Source organism: Bradysia coprophila (assembly GCF_014529535.1).
Source record: "Bradysia coprophila strain Holo2 chromosome X unlocalized genomic scaffold, BU_Bcop_v1 contig_35, whole genome shotgun sequence".
NCBI lineage: Eukaryota > Metazoa > Arthropoda > Insecta > Diptera > Sciaridae > Bradysia > Bradysia coprophila.
The window spans coordinates 596,068-614,094 of record NW_023503325.1 but is presented as its reverse complement, the minus strand read 5'-3'; the positions used below and the strand labels follow the sequence as shown (position 1 = coordinate 614,094).

At 38.7% G+C, this 18,027-nt stretch overlaps 3 protein-coding genes across 4 annotated transcripts; 1 reads left to right on the top strand and 2 right to left on the bottom strand.

Annotated features, from left to right (window-relative positions):
* Nucleotides 1-449: 449 nt before the first annotated feature.
* On the bottom strand, nt 450-1,912 carry LOC119069501 (WD repeat-containing protein 18). Its single transcript, XM_037173573.1, has one exon. The coding sequence runs from the start codon at nt 1,717-1,719 to the stop codon at nt 457-459; it is 1,263 nt and encodes a 420-aa protein (XP_037029468.1). The 5' UTR covers nt 1,720-1,912; the 3' UTR covers nt 450-456.
* A 142-nt stretch (nt 1,913-2,054) lies between these two features.
* On the top strand, nt 2,055-16,150 carry LOC119069486 (centrosomal protein of 162 kDa). The gene is made up of 5 exons (XM_037173556.1): nt 2,055-2,650; nt 12,693-14,115; nt 14,199-14,347; nt 14,416-14,568; nt 15,763-16,150. Exons 1-5 carry the CDS (start codon nt 2,264-2,266, stop codon nt 15,889-15,891), a joined length of 2,241 nt encoding a protein of 746 aa, XP_037029451.1. The 5' UTR covers nt 2,055-2,263; the 3' UTR covers nt 15,892-16,150.
* LOC119069498 (carboxypeptidase B-like) lies at nt 2,904-7,928 on the bottom strand. Of its 2 annotated transcripts, XM_037173568.1 has the most exons (7): nt 7,693-7,928; nt 6,360-6,548; nt 5,327-5,476; nt 3,902-4,043; nt 3,303-3,828; nt 3,159-3,222; nt 2,904-3,095 (listed from the first exon to the last, which is right to left on the bottom strand). In XM_037173568.1, exons 1-7 carry the CDS (start codon nt 7,880-7,882, stop codon nt 2,920-2,922), a joined length of 1,437 nt encoding a protein of 478 aa, XP_037029463.1. In that variant the 5' UTR covers nt 7,883-7,928; the 3' UTR covers nt 2,904-2,919. The 2 variants fall into 2 exon arrangements, with proteins under 2 accessions (XP_037029463.1, XP_037029464.1); XM_037173569.1 differs by lacking the exon at nt 5,327-5,476 and having other exon boundaries at nt 7,693-7,927.
* Nucleotides 16,151-18,027: the final 1,877 nt, after the last annotated feature.

The window sequence follows — 18,027 nt, the reverse complement described above, 5'->3', positions numbered from 1 at the left end:
ACCTTCGAAATGGTGACCACAAACAGTAGAAATTGTCCAAAATCACCGTTCGTCTGCCAATAATTCAATCCAATCGTTTCCTCAACAAATTTCACGCACAGAATTGTTAGAATTCAAGTTTGTTAATAATCAGCTGACAGCTGAGCTGTCAACGAATGTCACAGCGAATAAGGTGCTTGTCATTTTGGGAAATTTTCTGTGTTTTTGATGGAAAGTTTCATGTCCCTCTCAACTGGTCTAGTTTGGTATTTTTTAAGAAATATCCGTAACAAGTGCAATGATTTTCGGCATAGACCATTTAACGTTGATTGATGATCGCGTGTTTCTTGTGCGACTGTTAAACGACTCAAGTGCCCGTTGTATGCACGATAGCCGCCGGAAATGTATAGACATCCATCCCTCCCATCAAAAAATGCCTTCTCTTTAGGTACAACACGAAAATATTTTTCTTTTAATTTATTTAAAATTCAAAATCTTCTTGACTCCATACTCGTACAATTGCTTGTTTTTCCGCTTCAAAATTCGATTTTCTTCGCGAAGCTGTTCCAATTCAGCCAGCGTTTCCGACACATCGGACACACCTTGCGGCTGAATTTGACAAACATATTCCCGGTCACTCACATCGTCACCGGTCGTATCGTACTGATCCACCATGATTTCCACGACTTGATTCTCGTCATTTTTGTCGGTCATTCGTTTGAAATTGTTCACAATCAAGTGTAACGTCGTCTCCGGTTCGAACATACATTTCGGTGCTAATGTGAAAAATGCATTCGTGATGCTGCCCTTGTGCGACAGTGTCTGGATAACTTGTTTACTGGGTATGTGCCACAGTATGACATTTTCATCAACACCGCCCGAAACCATCGATATGCCGTCCAGTGAGATCGACAGGCACGTTACGTGTCCCTTGTGTCCGGAAAACTTTTTCTTCGAATCGTCTGCATTCAAGTGATACTCTCGCATTCGCGGAGGTGCCTGCAGATTGAATTCGAAAATATTTCCTTCAGTCGAACCGCAATACACTTTCGTGTCCAAATGGTCCATTGTGACGGATGACAGTGACTCTTGGAATACCAAATTCAGCAGCTGCGTACCGGAAGATAGATCGTAGATGCGACATGTACGATCCAATGACACGGACACCAAATATGCTCTCAGTGCCCCTTTGCCAATATGTACGTCGGTGACGGGAAGGGCATGATCCGAGAATGTGTACAATGGTGCCACTTGATGGTGATTGCTTTGTGTGATGGACAAACCAAGGTTCCAAACCAGAACCTTTCCATCAATGCCCGCCGAAACGAAATGCGATCCATCATCGATGAATTTCAATGAAGTCACGTTTTGGTAGTGTAACGATAGGGCAGCCAACAGTCGACCCGAACATATTTGCCAAATGTAAATAATTTCGGCCGAACTGGCAACACAGTAATTTCCGTCCGGTGAAATGGCCAACGACGATATTTTCCCGGGCGTAACCAATCGCGTTCCTTGAATCTGCTCTTGACTGTTTACCGGCCAGATGTGAAGTAGCGGCTTAGAACTGTCTCCGGTAATGATGAATTCATTTTTGATGAATGACAATGCGTGCGGATTTGCCGCTCCACCACCTTTGTATGTCATTAAATTGGTACCCGCTTTCGGATCCCAAGCGCAACATGACCACAACGAACCACTGGCATCACTTGTTATTAAAATTTCATTCGAATCAGTCATTTTTTACGAAATAAAATGGTTCTGCCTGGGAGGAATGGTGTAATCAGGTTATGTTGTTTGTTATTACGACTCGGAGATACACGCTCGGAGCTGCTGGTGTATATAATATTTACTTGTGTGTATAATGATATGACACACTACTCAAGTTTGTGTGACACTTCGAACACCAAGTGTGGTACCTGTGGTACCGACTCGTACAACAGTTTCATTTTCGTTAGGTTGAAGTTTCATGTACACACTGTGTCGCACCGGTATCTCCGGTATCTCAAACCATACACGCCATACACCAAGGTAACACTGTGAGCAGCGCAATGCTCATAAAATGTCAAAACGACTGCCCATATGGACACACAATTTTCGTTCGAAATCAACAACAGAAAATAGCAAAGGCATTGTGACGACGAAATGTTTTACTTCGTTTACTGAGAATTATCTAATTTCGTTTTAAAACACAAAACCCACAAAAAATCTGTGAAAATTGAATGAGAAATTACGCGAACCGTAGTGAAACGTTGTCGAATGTGCACGGATTAAGTTCGGTGATATGTCTGCGATTCTGTCCAATATTTCTGCTGTTGTAAACGCCCCAGTCTCGAAATTACTGGACGTTGAGGACACAGCAAACAGTTCAATATTGGAGTTTCTTTCGGCCGAGCAGCGATGCCTGGACGATAACAGTGAAGTGGACATTGAGAGTTTGTTCGAAGAGATCAATCGGTTGAGCGGCGACGTGGAGCCAAACCGAAATGGAGAAGACATCGACATGTTAATTAAAGAGGCAGAAATGCTGATGACGAAACAGGATGTGGGACGAATGGACTTTTCGATGACAGAAACGAAGAGCAAAGTTCTGGGTTCGATTTTGTCCAAGGAATCAACGCCACGAGAGATGAAAAGTGGAGGAGATCTGGACTGTGTGGAGTCGCAAAAGGTACGGAACAATTTGTTTATTGCATGCCCATCGAAATGGGGTGTTTTCGTGTTTGCTATTCTGTTAGTATAGCGATCTGTAGAGAAGGTCAGTGCCGAACTGGCCGTACTGTGAATTTGGGCGATTCTCGAGGACCTTTTGGATTTTTGGATTAAAATTTTTAATTTTTGGGCATTTTACAAACGACCTCTATTTAGCCTTTCGAGTCAGTCCGGACACCCCGGAGACCGTAGACGATAAGTAAAAAACTCTGATCCTTTTCATTCGTTCTATTTATTGTGTATGGCACTAGCAATAACTTTGACAAATGACAGAGCCTCTTCTCCGGTTTTTTCAATGTAAACAGCTGGTAGAATAAAACCGTATCGTCCCGTATCACGAAGCTCCACTGTGTATGCGTATTTGATTCCAATGGATTTAGCCCAGTCGTCCGATGCACCAGCGGCTGTTTAAGTAATTGCTTTAAAAATGACTGAAATTTCCGACTGAATTAATTGTGAATTGTTACCCGGATACAGTAGGCTTCCCGATGGTCCAACCGAATACGTTAGTCCCGAAATTCCCTTCATTTTCTGAAAAATGCAAAAATTTAACAGATCCGATCAGATTCATTTCCAATCTCCTTCCAGTCCCAAATCGATCTGCAACTTACATTTGCCGCCTCTTTTCCCACTCTATCCAAATCCATGTAATCCGGCGGCACTACGGTGTCATAGCCCCATGGATACAAAATGTACTGTCCGTAACTGTGGAACGTTAGAAATGCCTCGAAATTGGCAGCTGATCTGGCCATAAACATTTTCTGTGCAACAGTTTCCGGTTCCGAAAACGCCTTCGATCCGGCGAAAATTTCCGAACACGGTCTGTCCGACGCTCCCTGTAGTCCCCATTTATAACCGAAATTGCGATTCAAATCAACGCCAGCGCAGCGTCCCCTTCCAACTCCACCGCGATTTTTACGCCATAGTCTGTCATTGGTATGCGAGTATTCGTAACCATCGGGATTGGCCAGTGGCAGAATGTACCAATCGATGTTTTGTATGTACGATGGCTGATTTTCCCAATCTTCAATCAACTGATTGATGACGTAAGTTACGGCTGCCGGACTGATCCATTCTCGTGCATGTATACCACCATCAATCCAAATGGCACGATTATCCTCGTTTCCATTGGAGATTCTTTGGTTCAGCGAAAGGAGAATTTTTCTTTGAAATCATTTTTCTGTCCAAATCGTTTAATCAACCGACTAACCTTAGAACAGTTAACGGTCGTCCCTCGAACGATTTGCCAATTTCCTGTACACTGCACAAATCGGGATACGTTTTCGCCAAATACTCTAAATATCCGACAATATCCGCCATTCGATGGTAGGCAGACCATGTCATTCGATGTCCTGTATAATTACAGAGCAAAAGGTTTTGAAAAAAATTTACGATAATTGTTTGACGGTTTATCATGCAGATCCATGGTTGTTGACGTTGCGTAATGTAGGCTAATTGTTAAAATTAATCGTTAGTTTCGTCTCGTTTATTGGAGGCGTTTGGGTGTGTGTGAAAGCGATGTGGATTGTGGGAGTACCATTCAACATTTCCAATTCCCAAATACATTTTGCTCAAAACAACTTTAGAGGATTTTGTTTCTACCCTTCGTCCTTACAATCGTTGTCGACAGTTTTGAGGGATTAATGCAAGTGGAAGTTACAGTCGACGCCATTGAAATTGAGACATTTTTCAGCTGATCCGCTCATACAAAAAAAAGTTCTTTAAATGTGATTGTAGTTTTAAGACGAAAATGGACAAGAGATGAAAGCGGGTCTAGAAAATAAAATAAAAAACCGTCTCAGGTCATCTCTGAAGTGAACGGTTAACATTGAAATTAATCTTTTATTTTGAGTATTGTTTAAAATTGTCACCAAGCAATTTACACCCGGAGAGAATTCCCCGACTAGTTCAACACAGATTTGTTTGTGTTTGTTAGACTTTGAAGTACTTGACTTGACATTCAAGTACGTTTTATCTAGACAATGTTTATGGGTTGACAGAGAACCGAATCAGATAAATTTTTCTAGGCTGGCGTTGTCTCGACACTATGAAAAAATAGGTTAAAATGATTTATAAATCAATAAGACTGATTCGAGTATAAGTATCCCATCTTGGCTACTTCAAGCACTTTTCCAAGCGACACAACCAACGAGAGGACAAATTGTTAGCGTCTTAAGCCGAAAGCACACGAACAATTTTGCGTTGCTGAGATCGACAATTAGGCTGTGTTTTCTCTATTGTAGCATACGCTAATACAAATTGGATTACAATGGAAAGCGCTGGAAAATTGCGGACAACTCAAAATTGCTCGTGTGCTTTCGGTTTTATGCAAATGATTTATGAAAATATTTTCTGCGACTTACGACCCTTACTCCTTTGATAATTTACCCATGCGATATAATAATTGCGCTAACGACTCCTTATGAAACTAATGAAAGACTTTCTAAGAATTTAGTTGGATTAGCAACGGATTTTCTGTGCTCATTTTTATTAGGTTTTACATCGGCTTATTTATGTGAGTCGTTTGCGCAACCTGTTATGTTTTCTATTTACCTACAACCTACAAAGCAATCGAACTCAATTGTGAAAATTAGTTTAAGAACAACAAAAAAAATTAAAAGTTTTTCGGCATTACCCCATTTAGCATCAGGCCACAATTCCATTGGTGGATCTAGGGAATTATAACCCAAAAAAGCACCTTTTAAACGAAGTAAATTTCTGCCCGACATTTCAGACTTTTCGTATTCCGGTATTTGCATTTCCGGCCAATATCTAAAATATCTCGCTGTAAATGCGACACGTTTGGTTTGGTTTAGAAAGAAAATGCAAACAAAAATTATACTTTATTGATTGATTACACCGAACATATTTATCAAGATTTTATTATTACGCAAATTGGTCGTATCCATCAAATTTTCACCTTCACCAAAAAAAAAACAAATTTACGATTTCCGGCCAATAATGGTTTAGAGCAAGCAGAAAACAATTTATCGATTAAACAAAATCACCCTTTTACCATTTAAAGTTTAGTTAATGCAAATCAAAAACACTAAACCTATCACTTAACTTCACACATTAGGTAAAATGTTGAAAAAAAATAGTTTTTTGTTTACCGAGGGAAGAAAATAGAAAATTCCAACGGTGACGAAGTTCTGTGCTCAGAGCGGAAGGAGGGCTACGAATCGATCGAGTTGGAATTTCCTATTTTCTTCCAGAGGTTAACACAACGTTTTGCATGTGTGTGATGTGTGATTAACCATTTTTCTTCACAACTGACAGTTGTTAAAAAAGAGGGGAGAAAATAGACATTTTCTACCCCAGACTGTCATCGCACGAAGTGGCAACAAAACATCATTTTCTCATGCCCTTTCGAGTGGAGAAAATAGGGTTAATCACAAAATCAAAAAAAACTCCCCTATGTGGAACCGTGTAACTTTATCGGCAATTTTATTATTACGTGTGTGTAAGACACTTACGATATTTTCAATTTAAGAAATAACAAATGAAAAAATTTGTTCTTTCCACTGAAACTTTTACTACCAACAAATTACCAATTGCGTGTTGAAGTGAAATGATTTCACTACTCTAGAGAGGGTTATTGGGCACGTTAATGCATTTGGGGATCCACCAATAAATATGTAAAAAAAATCGAAAAAATAACAATTTACCTTTTCGGTTTTGTAACATTTCGATCTGTTCTTTCGGTGGATTTTCGTTTTCGATATCTTTTTGTAAATCTTCAATTAGAATGGAGTAGGAAATGTTCGCTTTGGTTAGCAGTTGACGTGCGTCTATAATTGATTTGGAACGTAGGAGTAAATCAACAGTTGATTCGTGTGTATTCCATTCGGATGCGTCTGGGAAAAAAAAGAAGAAAATTTTAAATAATTCTTTCAGTTAGTATGTTAGTTCTCTTTCCAAAGGTGCTTGCAGGGAGTTTGAGGACAATTCATGTTAAAATAGACTTTAAATAAGAATGGTCCAACAAACACTCCGGAGATCTGTTGATAGGAAAACCTTATTTGTTAGGAATGAGTCGACTGTCACAGAGCTCTGGTGTAGTCGAGGAATCAAAAACGTCAGTTCGTATATTTTTGCTGGTTTCTACATTTCTGACACTTTTTAAAGTCTTCAGGTGTTTCCGCATGATAGCTCCAACGTCACACTCGTTTCGAGTCAACAAATGAAAAAGTAAAGTAAAAAGTACAGCTTTCGTGCAAGAGCTTTGGATAGGTCTCGGTGTCCTAAGTTCTGAAAAAGCATACATTGGTACCACTACAGTCGTTGGTGCAGGAAGTGACTCGGGTGCCATAGATCCATCGTTAGTACATTTTTTTTTGTCTTTTTTCGGTATTGAGGTAACGATAGGTGATAGAGGTCTGTGACGTAATTATTTGAGCTCACGGCACCCAAGAGACATACTTTACAAAAAACTGTTGAGCTCACATTGATTTAAAAAAAAATTTAAGCTGTTGCAGCGGCACAACAGACGTTTTTAAGACCAATGGATACGTGTTCTCAGGACACCGAAACCTAACCAACACACTATGTCACCATTTATGTCCTTTCAAAAAGTTTTAAATTGTCGCTTAGTGAATGGCACTGATAGGCGTGGAGTTAAAAAAATCTATTGATTTAAATCGAAAGTCAAGATTCAACTTGTTTATGGCTTCTGCCGTCCTTCACCCATAACGGGATAAGTTTGTTTTGTATTTTTACATAAACTACAGCATAATACCGCATGATAGTTTATGAAAAATGTCACAACCAGAAACTGTACTTTGGTGGGTAGTTTTCTGAAATATGGAATTTTCGCTGTGCTTTGGAAAGTTTGGATATACTTGCATTGTCATTTCTGTGTCGGTTAAAAAACAATTCTCAATAATTTGAATTTGAAAATGTGATGCAGATTAAAAGGGATTCACATCCTGGCACTTGTCCGTGCAATTCGTAGACTTACTTTGAAATTTCTCGTCCCCATAAACCCCAAACAAAACTTACCGAAATTCTCCTGCAATTCCGAAACAATTTGTTTGCTATTCTCCCTATCTAATGGTATTCGCCATAACTGGGCTCCATCATATTTAATCGGTGCATCGTCATCGTCAACATTGTCTGCTATATTACTCGGTACACATATCACAGCACTCAACACACAAGAAAGGAATATGAACAATTCACTCACTTTCATCTTTCCAAATTTGCAGACGGGTAACAAATGATTCTCGCAAGATCATTGCCATCATTTTATACGTTAACGTTTTAGCAAGAAAAGTGGTTAACAAGAAGAAGAAAAAAAATTAATTAAACTGGTGGAATGATATGAAAACCGAATGGCAAGATAAAGTGGAAGTAGAAGAAGACATTATAGGCAAATGAACTGAAATAAAAACTTGGGACAGAAAGTGAGAATTTTGAATAGTAAAAAGAAACATAGCCGTTAATGATGTTAGGTTTTATTTGGTCATTAAACGAATGACTGTTCAAACATATGCATTTTCAGTTTGTTCAACACAACCATCTTCAGTTTTCACGAGTTCACAGACATAACTTATCAAATAGTAATGGTAGGTACTATTCGCACAAAGTGCGAATAGCGAAAAAAAGACTTATCGAACGAAGTGCGAATAGTGAAATTGGTACTAGTGACACCTTGTGCTATTAAACTTTCACTATTCGCAGTATCTTACTAGACTTACAAAGCTTTTTCTGACGTAATTAATGAAGACAATACTTACTTAAATCATTAAATGCAATGAACTATTTTCAAATTTGTGGCCTACATTGAGGATTAAAAACATTCGTTTTTTGATAATAGGTCTGAATCGAAATCTTTTTTTGAAAAAGTAAAACCATTAAATCACGCAAAAATATGTTACTTTTTTAAAAGTAAATTGGTTTGTGTGTGATAACTTATCCCACTTGGAGATACTTTTGCAGATTGTAAAAATTTAATGTAAACTGCACAGGTTTCTCAGAGTCGGACTTTCCTTGAAAAGTTACACATATTTGTGTGCTTTAATGGTTTTACTTTTTCAAAAAAAAGATCTCGATTCAGAGCAATCATCAAAAAACGAATTTTTCTCCGCCTAAATGTAGGCTACAAATTTGCAAAGGGCCATTGCTATTAATTGCAAATTATGGATAAATCGAACCAGTTTATTTGACATTTCGTAAAGTGAAGAATTCTTCTACTTCTATGCATCATTCCCTTTCACAAGCACTTTTACAAAAATACGAAATTGCAACAGAAATGCTTGTCAATGGCGCTGAGTTTACTGGACCAAAGGGACAAATGCCACCCATGACAACGCAAACATTCTTTAAATTCCTAGGGTTTTCCAACATTTTTTATCATTTTGTGCTCTTTGCTTTTTGATCACAAATCTAAAGTAGGTGCCTCTGATGCTTGTAGAAGAGAGCGATGCTTCTATTTAAAAAATGTTTGTAGAAGACGGCGATTCTTCGCTTTGCAAAATCTCAAAATATAATACGAAAGGTTTAAGGATGTAACAGTTAAACATCTAATGATTTAAGAGTGATATCGCGAAATCTTCGAACAACTTTGGGACGAGAGGTCACGGATATTATTGAGTTATAGCTCATTCGATTCGTTGAACTGTTGCGAGTAAAACTGGCAAAAGGGGCTAAAGATCGTTTTCTTACGATTAGTCGAGTAACCAACGTGGATATATCGAGTAACTCTTTATTTTAGATTATTTCACTTTTATCAGCAATAAATAATGAATAACCACATGAAAAACCTCAAAAAAGCGAAAAAACAGTGATAAAATTTTGTCGATTTTTGTAGACTTCCACTAAAGTCGCTCCAACCCTTTGCAGTGAAACTTTTCCAAGAATTTTTTTCCATGACATGGTACTACAGAGGCTAGGTTAAGCTCTCTCACCATACGTACCATGTATCGGACTTATGCCACTGCAGCCGTTCAGGGACTTGGGAAAGTCACCTATTTTTTCACCTAAAATGGCTGATATCACCAACAAATCAACATGGATCTGGTGGTGTGTATACTCAAAATGTGTGTTTCTTCAACGCCTACAAGGTTAGCTAAAAAATTTTTTTTTTCCAAAATTGTTTTTCTCGACCAATCGCAAGAAAACGATTTTGGGCTACTTTTGGCAGACGCTTACTTCACGACCTCTAGCGTCGACAACAAAACAAATTACACCAAACGTAGTACTACGTTTTACTCGCAATAGTTAAACGAATCGAATGAGCTATAACTCAATAATATCCGTGTCCCAAAATGTCTGATTTGATATTTTCGCGATATCACTCAATTTTAGCAAGTAAAATAGTGCGAATAGTGAATAAAGACCAATCGCACACTGCGTGAATAGTGTATAAAGACTTATCGCACGAAGTGCCAATGGTGAAATAAAGACTAATCGCACGAAGTGCGAATAGCCTTTTCGGTAATTTTTTTTTTTTTTCTTACATTTTGTTTACAAACTCTTTTCGTTTCGAATGAAACCAACAAAAAAATCCATTTCGTTAATTGCTCGCGAACAACGGCCGAATGGACCAGTTTAATCATAACAACATGATGTATATTTTTCGGACGCTAAACCATACATTTCTTCTTTCTTTCATTGACCTTAAAATATTATTTCGAGAGACGGAAAAAAAAGTTCTCTGTGTGAAAATGTTCACATTTTGTTGTCGTTTATTATTTTCGGTTATACTTTCATTTTTGGTGTGATATCTTCTCTTCAATGGTGTCGATAAAATATGCTAATTTTACCTCGACTGAATTGAGTTTAATGATTTTATTATTTTGATTGACCCATCGCGGTTATTTATAGATACACATAGATGTACCCGTTTGCCAGTTCTAACCGAAACACACAGTGGCAACAATCAGAAATTGCAAGCGATTTTGTGAACAAAATTTCATAAAATCAAACTCTTTAGATGGTAAAATGTTTTAGTCGGTTGGGTGGTTGAAAAGAAAAAACAAAACCCCTACTTACTATTCGCGATTAATCCTAGAACAATCTACAGTTCCTTGCAACGTTCACTGCCTCTCAAAGAGACTTACACCTTCCTAAATCATTCCATTGATGGATGAACCTTTCAGAAACGGTCCAATGGCTATAATCTTCTGCTATGGCCATCAACGATAACCTACGGTTAATATGTCCTTTGCACTTAATTTTTGTTTTGCTGGGACACTGTAAACCAAATAAGTCAATAGATATCGCGTTGCGATACATTTGTCTGAACAGTTTATAGATAAGCTGGCGCTGTCAGAATTGAATGGTCCTGTGGGAAATTCTATAAAAGTTTGCTAGTGTCCCACCGTCCTACTTTCACTTTCAGTCCCCTATAGGCCAACGGTTCGAAACCTATGTCATATTATTACACTTATTCTTCTGCTTTTTCAGCCTGTTTGTATCCACTGCTGGATGTAGGCCCCCCAATTTATTTTCCTTTCGAACGGTCTATTGCCTCTTGTCGCCATTTAGAGGCTGCTATTTCTTTGATCCCATTTGTCTATCTCTCTGGTGGTCTTCCCCTTGGTCTTGTTGTCGCTGGTCTTCAGTCAATGATGGTTTTGGTCCAGCGGCCATCTGTTCTTCTCGCAATATGTTCCCAGCTCCATTGATTTGTCTTTTATCTCTGAGAGTAATTTCAAGCATACTTCTTTCCATGGCTCTTTGTGCTATCCTCAACTTTACTTTCGGATGCTTTTGTTAACGTTAAAGTCTCCGCTCCATACGTTAGCACTGGAAGGACACATGAATTGAATACTTTCCATTTTAGACTATTATTCATTTTGCTTTTGAAAATTAGCCTGAGTTTTTCGAAAGCCTATCGAAGGCCTATTCTACGTCTGAAATCGAAAATTTTAGTCCGCCACTTCGAATTTTTTTTACGGACGGCTGTACGTTTCAAGGTGCTGGACCCATAAAAAATGGTTCATTTTGGAGGCAAACCGTAGAACCATTTTTTGCACAGAATCATGCTTTGCATCGATTAAAAATAACTTGTCTAGACTCTCTAAACTAATTGTGAATTTTTGTTTTGCTCAAAAAACACAGGGTCGTCATTTCGTTTAGGTTTAGTCACAGCACTGATTCTAGCATAAACATAGAAAATATTCGGAGGCTGACAGATGAAGATAGATGACTTGCTTTCGATGTTTGAGTTAAAGCATACATTACAAATAATCCTAAGCGCTAGCTCTTACCACGAAAGCCTCCAAATTTAACACTATGAATATCTAAATGCAGAAAGGGAACATGTCCAATTATTGCGAATTATAACAAAAAAGAAATTTCATTGATTTAATTTTGTTTCCAATAGTCGGACGATGTCAACAAGGTTTTTTGATACTTCAGAAGGAAAAACATCGTCAGCTTAATCAATGAAATTTCATTTTCCTTATAATTCGCTACAATTGCACATGTCCTCTTTCTGTATTTTAGATGTTCACTTGTCAATTTAGTGTTCAGTGCTGTGGTTTAGTTCATTTAGTTCAGGTTTCACTGTAAAATCGCGGATGTGATTCAAATTACCAAAAGACAGCAAATTCCAAAATATTTTGTGTCATTCCAAATGGCCTATGTTCGTGGAATTGATTCTTGAAAAATTCTCGAAATTGTGAAGCTCAAGAATTTCATGCAAACAGGTCCTGAAAACAATGCTAAATTGTTGATTTAAAAGTCACTTGCAACCTCCACTATCGTAGAACATTTAATGCTAACAAACCGAACCTTTGGCCACACGATTCGTTATGAACAGTCAAAGTAAATCGTTTGCGCGTAAATATTTTGTACACATCGCATCGTTAAAGAACGCCATTTTCGTAAGAAACTTGAATTTTTTTATCGACTTCAATAAAGATAAAGATAAAGAGTTCGTTCACACAGTGGTGCATGCAATACTTGCACCGTAAAAAATGTAAAAAATATCCACATCGTTGTCCCCGTCACCTTGAAACGATCGTTTAAAATAATTATTTTCTTATTATCAGATTGCAGATACGACAACAGCCGCATCAAAACTGCAATTAAGTACGCGTCTGATGGAATCAAGTGACGATGATGCTGATAGTGACACCCTGAATAACGATAAATCGCCATTGAATACCTCTGTTTACTACGACGCCGAATCCAGTCGAAAGTCGTCCTTTACCGCAAATCGTAGGACTTCCATTGATTATTCCCTAAATTCAACCTTAAATCGTCGACGTTCGCCGGATATCAATACCGCTCGTAGCCGTGAATCACCGATACAACGCCAAAATTCACCGTGTTTGCGAGAAAGTCGTCGGTCGCCATGTTTGACGCCACCACCGAATACGAATCGCTTCGACAGACATTTCGTCAACAAATGCACATCACCGTCTCCGCCTCGATCCATGATATCCATGTCGACGTCAACGTCTTTCTGCCGTGAACGTAATCTGGAATCAGAAATCGAAGTTTTGCAAGAAAAATTGAAGGATACCGAAGAGCGTCTGCAGAGTCTTCGCCTGCAATACGATTCGCTGACGCAAACTCATCGGACGTTACGCGACAGCCAAAATCACAGTTCTGAAGAATCGGAGCGGCTTAAAATTGACGTACAGCATTTGAATGATTGCACCCAGCGGCTTAAGGCAGAACTTCAAACCGCTCGCAATGACCGGGCCGAAGCTTTGGAACTGCAAAAGGTGCTGCAGAAAGAGTTAGACGAAAGTCGAGCTGATAAGAAGAAAATTGCCGATCAAGGCGATAAAGATGCAAAAACCATTCAAGACTTGCACCGTCAATGCAAGGAGATGGAACGAATTTTGATTAGAAAACATCCAGATTCCGTGTCAGCCCTAATAGTTGCTTCGAAAAATCCTAGCTGCACGGATGATAAGTCAGCCAGCCGACGTTTGCTCGAACAACGAATCGCTCAACTCGAGGCAGACGCTAAAGACCAGGACGTTAAAGCGCAAAAAATTTTGGCCAACGTTCAATCGCGTTTCAACTCGGTGCAAAGCAAATACGAACAACACATCGGCGACCTGGAGACTCAAGTACTGAGTCTGCAAGAAATAAACGCTCAACTGAACGAAACAATCATGGAACAAACGGAAACGATGAAATCCAATCAACAGAAAGTGTTGACGATCAATCAGACATTTGATGTGCCCGAACGTGACACTGTCGAAAAGTTTTCGACCGCTTGTCAAACCGATTTTAAGTTCCCATCGACAAACACACCTGCCAAAAGCTTGCCGATCAAAAAATCGAAATCGTCATCCGATTCGCTGCAAATGAACGGTAAGGATGATCCCAATTTGATGGCAACGCTTCGTGGAATGCGAATCGATCTGGCTATAAAGGAGAAGGCCGTTCTACGTTTGACTAGAGAGCTGGACGAATGCAAGAAAACCATCAAGAAATTGCAAAGGGAAAAGGAATGTGAGTGTTACCTTGACCTTAATGGCATGGCTGCAGTGTGCGGTTCATTTTTGTTGACAATAATGATTTTTGTTTGTCTTCAGCCAATAAGCCCGCAGCTTCAACATCGAAAAAGGTCGGTGATGGATCACAGCCGACAGAAGCAGATGTCAACGCTCTGAAAGATTCACAGAATCGAATCAAAATGCTGGAGTATGACTACGGTATTTTGCATAATAAGAGATTAAATGATGTAAGTGATGGACCAGCCAATCGTACCGATTGAATGTAAAATTTGAGAATTTTTTTTTGGTTCCCCAGTTGAAAACACTTCAGTCGGCACATGAACGGGAACTGGCCCAATGTCAGGAAACTATACGTCTTCTTCAACAGCGCTTAGCCGAACGAGATGAAGCGTTTGCGATGCAAAAAAGACGCAAAGTTCCCATCGATTATTTTGCGCTGAAAGCAAAGGTAAGTTGTCACTACACAAATGAGGGGTCATCCACAAAAAAGTTCTCAATTTTCTCGAAAAATCGGGACCATCAGGAACTTCATTCACACACCAAAATCAAGTTTTCACTGTTTCCAATTGTTTTTCACTCTATTATGATAGCGTGGCCCGCGTGGACTATACAGAGTAGAAATAACCAAAATCGGGGCAAAAATATCGAAATGCTTTTTTTTGGAGAAGGTGAAAAGGGTCTAATGAACCGCTTCTCGAAAATTTTCAGTTTTTGATTTTTCGTTATCTGAAGTTGCTCCAGAGACTAGTCTGAAAATATGTTTTGCGGGGTCTATGGACAACTAGAATATCAGTCTCTTATCAGTTTGCTACTCGCAGTCCCACACCACCCTAAAATCTTCTAAAACTCCTTAAATGAGACTTTGAAAATCTCATTAATCTTCATCTGTCGTCTTACTCCTCGAGGGAACATAGAGAGTCTTGCCGTCATCGTATTCGGACCGATGCGAGTACCTATACTTCCGTCCATTCTTTCTCGGCTTTCCTCGCTTCCGACGATTGTTCGTTCCCACGTGATTTTGGGCGACGATTGTGTGGCCGATCCAATTCCATTTCCGACGTTTAATCATCACTTTCATTTTCTCGAATTTGGTTGGGTTCCACAACTCGATTTGAAATCTTTTCCGGCCGGCGTATTTTCAGGATTCTTCTGAGGCATCGATTGACGAAGACTTGCATTTTGCTCTCGATTATCGATGTCATTTTCCAGGTTTCGCAGCCGTAGAGTAATGTTTAGATGCAATTTGATTTGAAGAATTTCAGCTTCACGTTTCTCGTTAGTTGTGTCGTATTCCAAATATTGTTTAGAGAGATGAAAGATTGTCGCGCTTTTTGAATTCGACTTTGAAAATCCATATCAATTCCGCCGTGCTTTGCTAATTTCGAACAGTCTCACCCATTTTTGAACTAAAAATGCTTTTTAATTAGTTCTAAACTGACGTACAGCTGCGACACCCTCTCTAGCAAACAAACTACTTTTATTTAGGTGGTGAAAGGGTCAAGTAAAGCCTTTGGATTTTACATGTAAATTACAGCGTAGTCAGTCAAAATGTAGAATACAAAGAAATAAGGTGTAAATCTGTCGCAGAGAGCTGAGAGTTTGTTTACTAGAGAGGATTGAATGGATCCAACTAAAATTTCAGGTAACATCCCTGGAACGCCGACACACCGAACGCGAACAGCGTCTTCACATGCTAGTGGAGATGTTAAGCAAAGGACGTCTGAATGGGTCATTAGATGCTTTGGTCAACATGGAAAGCAAAGAGTCGTAGAGGTTCGCAAAATAATTACTGTAACCACCATTAAAGGTCGTAGACGTGTTTAGTTTTGTGTTTCCTATTAAGATTTTATCGAAGTGTTTTATTAAGAACGAATTGATTTTTAGAGTGTAAATTCCAGTAGTTGGATCGTTTGATCATATCGATGTGGATCAGCCGATCGGTCAATTATTCCGTAGATTAAATTCAAAGAAAAAATAATAATTTTAACTTAAATTGAACGCGTGCATGGAGGGTCAATGAAGTTAATAAAAATAGAAATAAAAATTCGGATTTTCGTAGAAAACTAATAGAGACCGTAGAATTACAGCCAAATTCACATCGAGTAATCATAGGTCTTTTTCTCGCGTGAAAAGAAAGTAGAAAATTTGGATATTCAAAAGTCAGGGCGTAGATTCTCGTAGCGTTGCTAACTTGAAGAATTCGTAACTTGACAGTTCTTATAAGATTTTATACAAACAACTGTCAAGTTGCGAATGTTTGGAATTAAGAAAATACGAGAATCGTCGCCCAGGAGTGACATCTCGCAACTTGCCATTGGAATATCAAAATTTGTGTCTATACACTCTTGTCACTTCATTCCAACTAAACTATTTACGGTCGTGCGATTCAACGTTCTGCGACTTGTAAAACACAGAACGGATCTACATCGAATTTATTGTCCAAATAATTTTTTTAATTGTTCTGTAGTTGAAACAAATCCAATAACTGGTTTTGTTTTTCTTTTGAACGGATGTTGAATCTTAACGGAAACGAGGTGTAACATTAAAATGTAATTTTTTTATTTAACAAGTAACTATTTACATCGATTAGTAAATCGATCACTCACAACTTCCGATCTAAAATAATATTTCCAGACGTCTAAATAAACCACCACTTTCCTTTACTTACGATAAAAAAATATTCGGGATACGGCGCAGACCTGTTCCACAATTTGTCATATCTGAAGGTCGAATCTTGAATTTATGACATGGAAAGAACATCCAGCAATCGATAGCCAGTACTCCATTTTTCATGAAATTAATTTTCATTTGAAAACAGGAATGGCAACTTGGCCTGAACTTAACATTTTCAGGTCCAGGTCAAACCCGGAAGTAAAAGTTCAGATTCGAGTCGAACCAATTACGGTTCCGATCCATGCTTTATCCCGGATAAATCCCGGCCTGTAATTCATAGAGCTTACGATAGCCATTGATTTTCTCACAACGCAGGTGGAAAAATAGTCATTTCCTCACCTCAGCTGAAACTTCGGATGACTTTGTTGTGAAGTAGTTATTTGTTAACCTAGGGAAGAAAAGTTGGAAATTTCATTTAGAGTGTGGTCGCTACGCTCTGGCCACAAGACACTCGAGAAAATGAAATTTACTACTTTTCTTCCCGATGTTACCACAACGTTTTTCACAACGAAGGCTCCTGAAGTTTCAGCTGAGGTGAGAAAATTACTATTATCTCGCCTTCGTTGTGAAAAATTATGTACTAACCTGACCGAAAAGTGCTGTTTTGTGTCATCAATCTCATGTTTGTTTAGTCTGCTTGGTTCCACATATTCATAGTTTGTGACCAATGTCAAATACATGTAAATGCGTGGAACAAAGTAATATTACATTACGTCCATGCTAATTTGGAAGCACTACTCCAGGCCCTTGTGCCAGAAAAAAATGGCTCCGTTCGTCAAAAATATCGATTTTCGAAAAAGAAAATTTGTTCCACAACTTTTCATTCCCAATCCGACCCGACTACGCAGACATACTCTTCTTTTAGGCAACGTAAATACTTATTTGTTATGAGCGAAGCGCCATTTACATTGGTGTAACACATAAACTAAAAAAAAGAGATTGCGGCACTTTTAAGTGTCCATGACTGTAAGGAAAATAAGTAGGAGATTTCCTATTTTCGGGTGAATTGAGGCGACCAAAGTATGTAAACCAGGAGAAAGTATTGTAAACCCTCAACGGATCACAGATAATACGGAATCAACCTTTTGGATGAATTTCTTATGATGTCATATCATGTTGTGCGTATGTGTATCGATATACAGTAAATTCAGCACAATTTCGCCTCAAACTATTGTTCCGTGTGTTTTTGTTGTTTTGCATTATCTTCAATGTTTACACGTACTATGTTGGCGAT